Below are 14,783 nucleotides of genomic sequence, written 5' to 3' on the forward strand. Positions count from 1 at the left end.
ATAATATGCTTGGTAACTTGGATTATTAGTACCAGAAAGTTACCGCTAAGGAGACTTTCAACATTTTGGTTTTCATGAGACTAAGATGGACTTCTGAAAATTTTACTCAAACAAAAAGACTTCCAACACCTTGGATATTCTAGGGTGTCACTGCAGTCTCCAGTTGCCAATGGAAACTTTCAATACAAATTCACATCCACCAATGATATCTTCTAGAAATTTCAGGAGGTAAAGCCATGCTAAAAATAAGTCACTTTAAATGCCTGAGATATATTCATCTGCCTAAAAAAGTTATTCAAATCCATTCCAATCAGCAACTCACTCCATGAACGGTAACTGTACCCTGAAATATGCATTCCACATAACACCTATATTTCCTGCCCGCCAAACAGACAACCAACCAAGAGCCTTCAAAAACCCCTTACACATAAATTCCCACAATCTCCAACTAAACAAGCCTTATGTGGGAAACTAACTCAGAGATCAGTAAGCACTTACCTGAGAAAATAAAATTCTGTTGAAATCCTCATACTCTTTCTCAATATTTCTCAAAGCACCTGATGGTGCCACTCATGCAGCCATCATGCCACAACAAGCATCTCAAACTCAAACACAGCAGTCATTCGATAAAACTGGCCATATGGATCACACTTAAATTAGACGATTTCTACAGCTATACACGAACATGGGACACCAATCCACGTTAAGCAAATTGAATACAAAACGGGGGTTCAAACAAAATACACAACGGGGGTTCAAACAAAATACACAGCAACCAGCTGATGCATCCCATGGCTTGTACACGCACATAGCCAAGCATGGAAACTCCAACATCAGACGGTACCAGAACATGATACATAAGCTATTACATGACAACAGCGACGAGTTCAGCAGAGTTCAACACAAGTTACACACCTTTACAAGATAAATACCAGAATAGATCACAATCAGTTCACAATCTCAGCCTACAATACACCTACAGTTAACTACACTCATAGATACGACAGATGGATAAATAGATTCCGGCTTCCACAAGGCAGGCAGTGACCAGTGACGACAACAGACCTACGATCCTTCAGTCTTCACCAGTGTAGAACTCGGTGCCTCGGTGGCAGGTGGTGAATACTGGAGCCAGTCTTTTGCGCAGACAAGTGCTTCCACAATCTCAGGTCGGAGAGAGCTTCTGTAGTCATCGAGCATGTGACTTCCTGTTCCAGCAGAGAATATAGAGCTGCCACTGCTTACCATGGACATTGGAATGGCCAAGATATCACGGGCCATTTTAGAGAGGGTTGGAAACTTTACTGTGTTTAGCTTCCACCAGTTCAGGATATCAAACTCTTGGATACGTGGAGTGAGGGATTCATCCAGGTACTGTTCCAGCTCAGATTTAGAGGGCTGGCTACTTTGGATCTCAGAAAGGTACATATCAAAGTCTAGAAGCCCATCACCAGTGGAAGCAGGCGGCCCTTGACTGTTATTCGCATTTGCTGGTCCATTATTCCCTTCACCTTGCTCAACATAGGCTGGGGTCAGTGGGAGTGGCTGAGCCACATACTCCTTATACAGCTCATGTACAGCATCATTGACCACCTTAACATACTTTGCAGCCTCAGCTCCATAGATTTTTGAGTAACTGAACTCAACAAGCTTCATCTTGAAACGTGGATCCATGACAACAGCAATGGCTAACACGAGGCTGCAATCTTTCCAGTACTTGTCAAACCTCTCATGCATATCCTTGGCAATGCTACTGAAAGTGGGATCTTCATGTCCTGTGCCATTTGCTAGCTCTAGCTGAAGTTTCCAAGCTTCATGGAAAAAGATGTTTGCAGTTGGGTTTGCTGCTGCCATGATGCTATGTGCAGAATCGTATAGCAGTTTCAGGTAATTACAGGCAGCCTCAACTTTCTTCCAATCCTCTGCTGATGGAGCTTCATTGTAGTTATCATCACATGTTTCTAGTGTAGTGAAAGTCTGCTTATAATCCAAGGCAGCTAACAACATCAGATAAGTGGTGTTCCACTGGGTTGTAACATCCAGACAAAGGGTCTTGGTACTGGGAATCTCCAGCTGCAGAGCAATCTCGGCAAACTTCTCTTCACGGGCAGAAGAAGCTTTTATGAACTTTATGCTTTCACGGATACTGTATACAACACCATGAATTGAAGCAATGACATCTTGTGCAACAGCATTAAGGATATGGGCATAGCACCTCACAACAAAGAGCTGTCCCTTAAGCATGAGATTGTTCTTGTTGGAGAGATGATCCCTCAAATTTGCACTGTAGATATCATGTGAGGAGCATTCATTATCCAATGTGATGGTGAATAGCTTGTCCTTCATATTCCAGTCAGAGAGGCTCAAGCTAATTGCCTCACTAAGTGCATTCTCTGAATGAGGAGATGACACCATCATGAAGTTAAGCATTCTTCGGTGCATTTTCCACTCGGAGTCGATAAACTGCCCTGCAAGTGAAACATACCCAAGAGTCTGACTAGTTGTCCACAATCTTATAGTGAGACTGATCCTTCCAGGCATAGTGCTGAATGATTGAAGCAGGTTCTCCTTTTCCTTCTGATAAACAGCATACACCTCTCCTTCCATCATATCAACATCCACAATCTTGAAACGCGGCTGCAGACTTTCAATAAAGATGGAAAATGCCGGCTGTTGGACAATGTGAAGTGGGTAGTCATGCTGAATGATCATCTTTGCCAAGTATGAGCAACTGCGGTCCTGATCAAAAGCAGCATTTGCATAACCAGTATATCTGTAGCGTCTCTTGGTTGGCCGCTCTATAGTTCCCTCACCATCATTGTCAGTCCCTCCAGTTGAAGGCAGTGCCAGCCTCTGCTCTTGATTCTTTATCTTAGGACAAGAGCCCAAGGTGATGTGCCTCTTGAGATGACTAGTCCCAGCAATCTTTGAACCAGAGCTGTAAGCAAAGGTTTGCTTGCAGAGCTTGCAGCAAGCCCTTGTGGCCCCACCCGCGACGGCTTCAATAGTGAAGTGCTCCCATACCAAGGACTTCTTTCTCCTACGTCTGGTTCCAGTAGTAGGAGGGGTTGTTACCTCAGAAACAACCAACTCATTTCCTTGAACCAAATCATCACCTTGGGACAGCTCTTCACCATGAGCCAACTCTTCGCCTTGGACCAACTCTTCACCTTGAGCCAATTCTTCACCTTGGACCAATTCATCACCTTGGATTGCCTCATTGCTGGGGGCAATCTCGTTATCTTGTGCCACCTGAGCATCATTGGCAGTTTCCTCAGCCATCCTGATAGGCTAGCAGCTGAACTTCTGAGATATCTGTCAGATATGGCAATGGTAAAATCAGAACATTGTCGAAGTGCAAAAATGGCAGGGGTTCAATTCTTGAGCATAACAGAACCGACAAATACATCATAATTTGACGATAGAAAGTCCTAGTAATCAAAGGAACTAGAGCACAACTCCAAAAATAAGTTGTATTAACAACTACACACTAAGTTCCTTCCTCAACAGCTCAGATTCTTGCACAGGCTCATACAAATCACCAAAATCCTATACTTTATTTTCCTTGTTTAGACAAGATTTAAAGCCCCCCCCCCCCCCCCCCCCCCCCCCCCCCCCCCCCCCCCCACCACCACACACACACACACACAGATCCGGCGGAATCTAGCCCACATCCGCTCGGAGGCAAAGCAATGCTGAATGCAAGTAGTTAAACATGCTGAAGAGTTGGAACAGAAAAATAAATACGAAATTCAAGGGCAGACCGTTCAGCAGAACCATATAGGGCTGCACATGAATGAATAGCAACATAGCCATTTCTGCAGAAACTCAACCATGCTCATCGTTTACTTAAACTACCCCTGTCAGAAACAAGCCATGGTTGCTGGAACTTCTTACGAAAAGATAATTTATAGGCATCGAACCTAGCCTGGCTATTGGACTTCAAAATCATACTCAAGATATTGGACTTCAAAATCATACTCAAGTATGAGTACCCTGGTCTAGGCACAAGATTCACAAAGATGCAGCACTATGCGATGAATCGTTTAAGCTTCAAACGCTCAGGGTAACATGTACTTAGTAATTCTCTAGCTAACAAGACTGATAGTGAAGAGTACTTTGGAGTCAATCTGTTTCCTATAAACTCTTCATCTTCACAGTCCTACCTCTGCACAACGATTCAAGCCTCGACAAAATCTTGAGTAATTCCCTCGGAAAATTGAACCCCTCCCAGAAGCACGCGCCAGAATTTGCTCGTACCAGAATTATATATACGCTAAAAAAGGCCAACAATATAACGCACTTAATCTACAGCGCCAACAGCGCTCTGACGCGCACCCGGAAAAGAAAAAACTAACTGAGAACCAAAGTCGCCTCCGCTAGCTACAGAATTCCCCCAAATTCCTGCCATGGTGGGCGCATGAAAGACAGAGACTTCAAATCTGGCCCGCGGAACAGAACCTCGTGTCCCAAATTCGAAAGGGAAATCCTATAGAACAGAAACCACGGGAAGGAGGAGCTCCTCTATCTGTGGCCTGGAGTTGTAGACCGGCAGACCGACCGGTAAAATTTCAGAAAATCGATCGAATGAAATCCTCCCGGCATGGCCCACTAGGCCCAAATCCGGACGGGCAAAACCCTTCCAAATCGCGCTTAAACGAAACACAAAAGAAAAAAAAAAGCCCACAAATTTAAACGCCCCCGCACAGATCCGGCGGAATCCCGCGCAGATCTATCTATGAACTCGCAAGCGGAAAGAAATTATAACGCGACGAGACGAGACGAGACGAGAGCAGCTGGAGCAGGAGAGGGGAGGGAGAGCGGACGAGGAGTTTGGGAACGGAGGAGAGCGAGCTTACAGGGGAAGGGGAGGTGGTGGTGGTGGCCGAGATCGGAAGTCCGGACTACCTGCTAGGGCTCGGCCCAAGAAGCGCCCCAAGCAAGGCCGAGCAGGTGTGGTAGACCTGGCTTTTGGGGGGAAGGTGGAAGAGGGCGAGAGAGCGGCAGGTGAGGGAGACTTTGCTTTGGGTGGGGGTTCCCAAAGGAAATGAGGATGCGGGGGCGGCGAGCCGGCCAGGGTTGTGACGTTTCAATGGGCTCACGGTCACGGGTCGCGGCCCATCCATCCCCCTTCTCGAGTGTGGTGCGAGGCGGGCGGACGCTGCCGGGCCGGCCGTGCGTGGCCCCGGGTTGTATTTGATTTTCACAAAATTCGGCTAATCGCAAGTTGGGAACCGATAGGATCCGTTTCTAAAATTTGTTGAACCGAGAAATTCGGTTTGGGCCCCACCGAATCGACCCATCTCAAAACAAAACAACGGAGCCCACCAGACCAACTCGAACGGCGAACCAAACCACGAAACAATCCAATACAAAGCTACCAGCAGCGCGGATTTTAGGAGAAGAAGACGGAACATGCTCGCGGGAGGAGGAGGCTTACGTACGGGGAGTCAGGGACGAAAGAGCCGAGGCGAACCAAACCGGGGGCTCGGCTTTGCTTGCTGGGCCCAAGAAGGACTAAGGCCAAGCGAGCAAACCCTAGACCCTATGGGGACGAGGACAACAAGCCAGGGAGAGAGGAGAGGGCCTTCAAGGCTTTGACCCGTAGAGAGAGAGAGAGAAACCGGAGGGGTCTGGTGGTTGCGGTGCGGACGGGGATTGAATGGGCTAGCGGCCCATGGCGATGGGCCTCGTGACCTAGCGCGAGCTGTGAGGCTGCCAGTGGACCAGGTGGGGGAGGCCTCTCCCCACGTGGAACAGGCTGGGGTCTTCTTTGGACGGGCGGTTTCCTCGTCTCGTGACTCGCGAGGAGTTTCCCGATGACCTGGTCTTCGGGTGGTTTGTTCACGCAAAGGTCCTGGGTTGGTTCATGGTTGGCGTCTTGGGTTGGGCCTGCGGCCGGACGCAGCGACGGAGTTTGGTTTTATCTCATCAAACCCTTCCCCTCAATCAAAAAAAAATTATTAGCTTTGAGTGTGTTCATGTGTCCAGAAACTGTAATAAGGCAGCACATGTGCTAGCTGCTTTAGGTGTGGGTGGCGTTGAGGGGGAGGAACATGTGTCATGTAATCCCCCTGATAGCGTCGTTGTAATTGTTGCTGATGACCTTCCATCACTTGGGCAATGAAATGTTCCCGGTTTAAAAAAAATCTCATCAAAATCCACTCAAAAAATAATAGAATAAAATAAAAACTCATCAACCCTTGGACCTAGAGGCCAGAGGACCCAGCTCTCCCAAGGGGCCGACAGCGGCTGGTCTCTTGCGCAGTTGCGCGTGGTGTGCAATTTATGGCGCCCACGTCATCTAAGACTTAAGAGTTGTTGGGTGTTGTGAGATAATCTCATTTCAGACGACTATAAGACAATACATGTACGTGGTGAAAGTGTCGGCCTCGGCTTCTAGGGCAACTCGAGTAAGGGTCTTGGCGAGGTGATTAGGGTTTCCTTCCTCCCCCGTTCCTGTTCAGACCACCCCGTTTCTATTCAAACCTTGACATAGGATTAGATTGTTTGTGAACTAAGGATTTAGGGATGAAGTTGTTGTTGCACCGGTAGTTTTAATTCCGCATATTTTTTAGTCGGGATGTGCAATTAGTTTTGAAACGACCATCACCCTCCCTCTCTTGCTGGCCACCTTGATCCTACACAACTCAAACTTTTGGGGTTCATCAGTGGATGCAAATGAAATTAGCAGCTACATTTGAATTGGTTGTCTTCGTCTATTGGTTCCGCTAGAATCGTCTAACGAGTTTGATCTCTACGAGAAACAAGCAGCTATAACAGGGCCCGCTCTTAATAAAATAAAATGCATTTAAACCGAAATGTGGCAACATGCTTCTCGGGTCCTTTCATCACAAGAATAACAATGTATTAACTTGATTATGTGTTTGGAACTTGGACCTTTGAATCCGCAAGATGATTCACAATGCATGTCAGAAAAGGCTTCGGTTGTAGCAAGGTAAAAGTTTCACTAAATTGAGATGTCTATTTCTAACATGCCCTTAATTTGTCGATTGAGACATGTAATAATATGTAAATTTTTGTCCTGATGAAGTTGCGGCGATGTGAGCAGTGCTGCTACGGAAAGGAAATTTCAATTTAAAACACAAGCCTTACTAATCGCCAAGTAAAGGCCTGTAAGAGCATTTCTAAGAGCCTTTCTATATCTCATTCTCTAAATCATTATATCTTTTCACTCTCCCACGGTTCTTCTATATCTTATGCGCACTCTAGAGAGCCATTCTCGTTTTTTTATTTTTGGCTAGCGAAAAATCCGGAATAGAAGATAACTATATTTAGATGACCATTTAGACAAGCTATTGGATGATAGTTTTTCACCAAAATCTCTATTCCTAGCATTTAGGAAGGATATGAAAAATCTCTTGGAGATACTCTAAGGCTGTAATAACATTACATAGAAGAAACATGGTCTACGTGGAGCATCAATTTCAGAAAGGGATGGATGATCTAGAATGCCAACAAAATGTATTGCTTATTCCAACCATACCCAACTATAGCAAACACCTAGCATTTTAGGTTGGGAAATAAATATCCAGATCATGACCATAATCAGCGAGATATCGATCAATATATAGGAAAATGTGGCAAACCTAACGACAATAACGTTACCAGGGGAATGTGGGGATTGCTGGTTCAGGAAAAGACTAATGGGGTTCGAATGACACATTTGGGTGGTGACTCCAAAAAAGATAACAACGATCGCGTCGTCTATATTCAGACTCCACAAGGTTTATTATGTAGTTCTGTCTCCAAAACTTTGTGACACCGAGACCTGAGCTTGGAGATCCGCCTAAAATGAATCAGTAAACTAATAGCAGGGTGCCAGTAAAACATCATGTCTTGGACATATTTGTTCAGAACATCGTCTCATACCCATAACTTACGATATCCATGCACTGGCCAATCTGTACGTACAGGTCACACATGAACCATGGCTTAATCGAGATGGCTATTCAGACTTAAGAAACCGGGTCAAAATCACAATCAGGAGATTTGCCAATCAGCAGCATAAAACAAGAACCAATATGCAGTAATAAGCAAATAAAATAATGTTATTGTTATCATATACCAAGCTGACACATTCGATCAGGTAGCTCTATCTCAAACAGGTCACACGTTTGCTAGTTCCCTCCGGTCCGTATCCTCCTCCTTACCAGCTCCTACGCTGCTACGCCTCCTCCACATCGTCATCACTGACCTCGACCTCCTCTTCGGCATAACCCTTGGCGTAGTACTGCTGGATGATGGCCTCATCCTTGGCGCGGCACGCCTTGACAGTGGCTGCGACTGAAGCCGTCATGCTGCGGAGCAGCTCCCTCTTCTTGGGATCCTCAATAGTCTTGTCGAGTTCTTCTGGATCACAGAGGAAGGGCTTGAACGGATACACCTCCAGGACCCCGTCGATGTACACTTGACTCACCCTCACCATCGTCATCTTCTTCTTCTTGGCCTCTGCTACCGCCGCCATGTTCCCCGCTGCTGGAGATATCGTCGCTACAAGCGGTCGCCGCGTAACCTCGTTGCCGTTGGTGCTGCGTCTGCGCCCCAGAAGGAGGCGCGGCCGCGCGGGCGGCGTCGCCGAATAAAGCACAGCAACGCTAGGCGGTTACCGGGTCCCGTCCCGTACTCCCGTCCATTATAAAAACTTAGGCCGTACTTCCTCCGGTCCATTATAAGGCGTAATTTGATATGATACCACTACTACCAAAATCATTTATAGAGACGGTCAAACGATTCTCACAAGTGGGCAAACGTTACCATCAATCACAGTTTAACAGAGACGATGTAGTATACTCGTCTCCATCAATTGAAAAAGACAAAAAAAAAAAAGCCCGACGTGGAGCTTGCTATCGAGCCCAGCACCGAGCCCGCTGGCTGCTGTGAACCCGTCGTGCACCGTGCCACCTCCGCCCACCGCTGAGCCCCCTGGGCTGCACCGTCGAGGATGCTGTCACTGGATCTATGTGGTTGAGCATGTAGTGGACCGTTGAAGATGTCGTGGACCGGCTCACCCTGGATCTATGAGACGAAGAGACCGAGAGAGGGTGAGTGGATTGAGAGAGGAGATGGAGAGAGGACAAGGGGATCTCCATCTCCGCAAATGTCGTCACCCGCAGATGTCGTCATCGGAGGGGCTTGCCCCAACCTGCGTCGCCGCCGCCCTCGATCTACCGCCATTGGGAAGGACGTGGGGAGTCGGCTGGGCTGACAGAGAAGTTCAATCAGGACATGAGAGAGAGAGAGAACATGTGTTGGTCGATGTTCTCTCGGCTATATTTTTAAAGACGGAACTCTTAAAAGGTCCGTCTTAATAAGATTTTTAGAGACGTAATGTCTCTGAAAATGCTATGATCGTCTTTGAAAATTAGTAGCTAGTTTTGGAGGCAATTATCGCCTCGGTTAATCAGGACGTGTTGTGTGTCTCCTAAAATATTTTTGTGGTACTGCATGGTGTTCTAAGTGTTTGTCCTCGCCATGGTAGATGCAGTTGAGCTGGCGACTCTGTGTTCGTCCTCGCCATGGCAGATGCAATTGTGCCGCTAGTCAGAGTAGAGGATAGGATGATACGAAGGCGTCATGCTCACGTTGGTCACCTGGTTAATAGCCTTGCTAGCGACGCTAACGCCCTTGCCAAGCTCCACGTCCGCGCGGAAGCTCCGATCAACCAAGATGGCTGCAACGGTGACCAGCCACGGAGCGTCATTGACAACGGACGCTAGCTGGGCCGTTATTGCAGGCCGCGCACACCACCGTGATGCCCATGGTCACCGCGCTGAACACACCGATGGAGATGGGGTCGTGATGGAACTGGCACTAATGAAAACGGAATCTTTGTCGAGGGAAAACTTCTTTGTTAAGTGCCAAAACTCGGACACTCGGCAAAGACCTTCTTTGCCGAGTGCCGTACTCGATAAAGAATTGCACTCGGCAAAAAAAGCTCTCGGCAAAAGTTTGCCGAGTGCCAGACTCTCGGTAAAAGCGCGGCACTCGGCATAGGCTGCCCCGCGTAACGGTGTTCGGCCACGTCATTCTTTACCGAGTGTCTACTGTTAGGCACTCGGCAAAGAGGGTTTTTTTTTTAAAAAAAATCTTTATCGAGTGTCCCAGATCTAGCACTCGGCAAAGAAGGTTTTTTTTTTTAAAAATATTTGCCGAGTGTCTCAGATCTGGCACTCGGCAAAGAATGTTTTTTTTAAAAAAAAAATTTTGCCGAGTGTCCCAGATCTGGCACTCGGCAAAGATTTTTTTTTTGAAAAATACTTTGCCGAGTGCCCCTGTGAAGGCACTCGACAAAGAGGAAATTTTTTTAAAAAAATTCAAAACCCTCTTTGCCAAGTGTCTTATTCTTGGCACTCGGCAAAGACCCCCTTTGTCGAGTGCCATGCCCCGGCACTCGACAAAGTTTTTTTATTTTTTTTGTTTTTGGCCTTCAAATTTTTTGTGTAGCCCTTTTAAAGTACCATGAACTCCTCGTTAGAATTTGGTGATTTTTTGTGGCTTTTTGATATATTTAGTTACTTTATTTCGTTTACTTGAATTTTTTTGAAAAATACAAATTTAAACTGCACGTGGTACGAATAATGGAATTTAATGATTCAAAAAATGATAGTCATGTTACTGAGTGTAGTGTGAGGCCGTATCCAGGAACGGACCCTAAATTTCGGACATCTTGTTCACGAAACATGACCGCGAACTTGCGTGCGAAGTGTTTTTAAATTTTATAAAAAGCAAACGAGTCCGAAAATCATGAAACTTGTTGAGATGCCGTGATATCGTATGTGGAGGTTATGATAAAAATTTCAGAAGATTTCGTGCACGTTGTCACGTACGATACTTGCAAACCGAAGAATCTCCGAAGAAGTTTCATGATTTCGTGAAGAGGGCAACCAGGTGGTAAGCATTGTACGTGACAAACTTGCGCGAAACCTCCTCAATTTTTTATCACAGCCTCCACATATGATATCATGACATCTCGACAAGTTTCAAGATTTTCGGTCTTCGTTTGCTTTTTATAGAATTTAAAAACAACTCAACCGCAAGTTCGTGGTTATGTTTCGTGAACAAGATGTTCGAAATTGGTGGTCTGTTCCTGGATACGGCCTCACATTATACTAAATAACATGAATATCATTTTCTCATTCATTTTTTTCATTATTCGAATGACTAACAATTATAATTTGAATTATCCAAGAAAATTCAATTAAATAAAATAAATTAAAAAAAATAGAAAAAGTCCGAGAAATATGCCACATTAGAACATGTAGTACCAGATATTGTATGAGGACTACAGAAAAAGTTTGGGGGCAGGAAGAAAAAAAAATAAAAACGATTTGCCGAGTGTCTGCGTTTGACGCTCGGTAAAGGAGCCTCTTTGCCGAGTGACAGGATGGCTGGCACTCGGCAAAGAATTTTAAATTTTTTTTTTAAAAAAAAACCTCTCTTTATCGAGTGTCAGCCGTCTTGGCACTCGACAAAGAATTTAAAAATAATTAAAAAATACTTTGCCGAGTGCCAGATCGGAAACACTCGACAAAAAATTTAAAAAAATTAAAAAATATTTTGCTGAGTACTAGATCGAAGACACTCGGCAAATAAATTTTTGTGCTATCTTGCCGGGAAACAGCCGTTTGCCCGGCCACTACTGTCCTGACCGTGAAAGACACGCGCACACAGCTCCAGCTCGGGCACGACGCCGCCGCCGCCCATCGCCGCCACAGCAGCAGCAGCCGCGGCTTCCCCCGCGGCGGCGGCGGGCATTGCCACCACAGCTGCCGCGCCTTCCCCCGCGGCGGCCCCGCGCGGGGCGCCGAGCCAGGCGGAGTGCTCCGTCGACCTCAAGCTCGGCGTGCTCGGCGAGTTCGGGGCGGTGGATGGGACGAAGGAGCCTGCGGCGGCGGCGGCGCCGTCAGCAAGCCCGATGAAGCGCCCGCCAGTGCCCGTCGTGCGTGGTGGACGGCTGCAAAGCCGACCTCAGCAAGTGCCGCGACTACCACCGCCGCCACAAGGTCTGCGAGGCGCACTCCAAGACGCCCGTCGTCGTCGTCGCCGGCCGCGAGATGCGCTTTTGCCAGCAGTGCAGCAGGTATATACGTACAACAATTCCTCAGCCCAAAGCAATCCCATCCCTTGTTCTTTGCTTCAGATTCTCGCCAATTTGTCACCAACAGTCACAGATATGATGAACTTGAGCTTAGCAATTACTAGCATACACCTGCCTGAGTGGGCTGTCTTGCTTCAAGGATGCACAGCTTTACCTTTCCCGGCTCCACTTTTTCAGCCTTTTCATATGAACGTACACTGATCTTTTCCCTGTTTCCCTTTAGCATGTCAACAAGTATTACCAGAATTAACACCGCCTCTTTTTCTACTTGTGCATACCAACTTTCTAACCCATCAGTGAGAATCATTATCCGGCAAAAGCCAGGACGCACTTCATCTTCATGTGCTAGAGGATCATCTTTTCTTGTGGCGCTTCTTCACCTGACCCCTGTATAGCTTTCGTCGTCTTGGGTTACGTTTAAAAGTGAACAATGAATTGGAATTCGAATCCGTCATCAAATTGATGCTTCTCTGCTTTAGTACAAAACAGAGAGGACACATTTTGAATCAAGCACAGAGACCAGAAGCTGGTCTTTCCGATAGAATTCTTTAAGGAGTATAGTCACTTCAATCAGGATCTGTGCATTTTTTGCTTTGAGAAGAACTCCTCTCAAATCATTAAGCCCCATCTTTGACGTTTTTGCATATGTACTTCTTTTGAAAACCTTTCCTTGCTGAACAAATAATGAGATCCGAATGATTCTTGCATTTTTGTCATGTATTCTTTCGCGCAACAGTATTTATGTAACCAGTCAGTGTGTCTAGCTAGCATTATCCCTAGATTGATCACTGCCGCTACTATTTGCTTGTGCAAAGTTATTTGGGAAGGCAACCCCATTTTTTTCTACTTTGTTGCAGTTTGACGCCTGAATTCTCTTCGGTATAAACTGTTTGAACAGAGCAGTGCCAACCAAAGCATGGTGAAGTAGATGTATCTTTGTCGTTTTCATCAGTTCATCGTTAAAGTAAGTGTCATGTTTTTTCGCTCATCTTTTTATTATATTGCAAGCAGTTAGGCTGTCAAGGGAACTGTGTTGGGACTGGCTTATAACAAACAATAATCTGGCCAAGGGTACAAAGAACAACAGACACTATGTTTCAGAAATATTCCTTTTAGTTAGCTAAGAATTTTACTATGTCTGTTGCTGCCATGAAGTGTTACTTGCTGTTTTACCTTTCCAAACAATTAAATTATGTTACTTTGGATGAGATATATATGTGATGGATGAGATATATATGTGATATATGTTTGTATGAATTTATTTGTCATGATGAAATGTAAAAAAAATCAAAAATTTCAGCTTTGCCGAGTGCCATGACCATGGCACTCGGCAAAGATTTTTTTTTTAAAAAAAATTCAAACTTTGCCGAGTGCCAGACAGAGGGCACTCGGCAAAGAAATTTTTTAAAAAAAATTCAAACTTTGCCGAGTGCTAGCCAGAGAGCACTCGGCAAAGAATTTTTTTTAAAAAAAATCAAACTTCGCCGAGTGCCAGCCAGAGGGCACTCGACAAAGAATTTTTTTTTAAAAAAAATTCAAACTTTTTGCCGAGTGCCAGCCAGAGGGCACTCGGCAAAGAATTTTTTTTAAAAAAAATTCAAACTTTGCCGAGCGCCAGCCAGGGGCACTCGGCAAAGAATTTTTTTTAAATAAATAAAAAATCTTTGCCGAGTGCCTGCAGGGTTGGCACTCGGCAAAGAGATCGTCAACGGGGCCGGTGCCGTGACGGTCGCTTTTCTTTGCCGAGTGCCCCCGGGGCACTCGGCAAAGAGGGCTTTGCCGATCAATTTTTTGCCGTGTGTTCTTTGCCTAGTGCCGCACTCGGCAAAGACTTTGCCGAGTGCAATTTGGCCTTTGCCGAGTGCCTCAGGCACTCGACAAAGAACCTGAATCCAGTAGTGTGGAACATCACGTTTCCACTAGTGGAGATGGAGATTGTTGTCGTTTGAGAGTGCAAATATAATATTAAGGGTTCCGCAAGCGCACAGAACATCAGTGTAGTATTTTACTGGAAGTATTCTAGGTATCATTATTTATATTTTATCACAGGGAAACAATGGAGTAAAGATTTATTAAATAATAAGAGTGTTTACTAACATACCAACATAACTAGAGCATGGGGCAAGGTAATGATAGGAATTATGTTGAATGACACACAAGGGATAAATCTATAAAGATAATATAAACTAGATAACTTAGGAGGACAACGGGTGAGGTAGATTCCTATGATATTCTTATTACAAGATCAAAGTATATATATACCCGACTTATAGCTAAGACTCACTCTACTCTTGTGCACTTTGGGACGCCGCTAAACGGTAGAGCACCACAAAAGATAACTCTACTAACACGACTACGGTCCTACAATTTAAGAACCTGCTCAACATGGGGTGGACCACAAAGGATAGACGGGGTTGTCACCTCCCGCTGCTACCACACAGCCAGGAAACTGGGTGCACTCATAGGCAGAGCATCATATAAGCACCATGCTTACATGAGGCTCGGCTACTTAGCCCAATCGATAAACTAGCAGGCTAAACGCTCTATGAAATCGCACACAAAAGTAAAGATAACCTTAACTAGCGAGATACATATTCAAAGTAAGTATAGCCATATAGATAAGAATGATATAATGATAATAAAGTCTCATAAGATAAATAAG

General features: G+C 45.5%; 1 protein-coding gene across 2 annotated transcripts; it reads right to left on the reverse strand.

The window, feature by feature from the left end:
- Window positions 1–765: 765 nt before the first annotated feature.
- Window positions 766–5,017, reverse strand: LOC136547593 (zinc finger BED domain-containing protein RICESLEEPER 2-like). Of its 2 annotated transcripts, none has more exons than XM_066539558.1 (2): window positions 4,860–5,017; window positions 766–3,315 (listed from the first exon to the last, which is right to left on the reverse strand). In XM_066539558.1, exon 2 carries the CDS (start codon window positions 3,280–3,282, stop codon window positions 1,066–1,068), a length of 2,217 nt encoding a protein of 738 aa, XP_066395655.1. In that variant the 5' UTR covers window positions 3,283–3,315; window positions 4,860–5,017; the 3' UTR covers window positions 766–1,065. The 2 variants fall into 2 exon arrangements, with proteins under 2 accessions (XP_066395655.1, XP_066395656.1); XM_066539559.1 differs by having other exon boundaries at window positions 4,909–4,951.
- Window positions 5,018–14,783: the final 9,766 nt, after the last annotated feature.

Source organism: Miscanthus floridulus, chromosome 3 (genome assembly GCF_019320115.1).
Source record: "Miscanthus floridulus cultivar M001 chromosome 3, ASM1932011v1, whole genome shotgun sequence".
Classification (NCBI taxonomy): Eukaryota; Viridiplantae; Streptophyta; class Magnoliopsida; order Poales; family Poaceae; genus Miscanthus; species Miscanthus floridulus.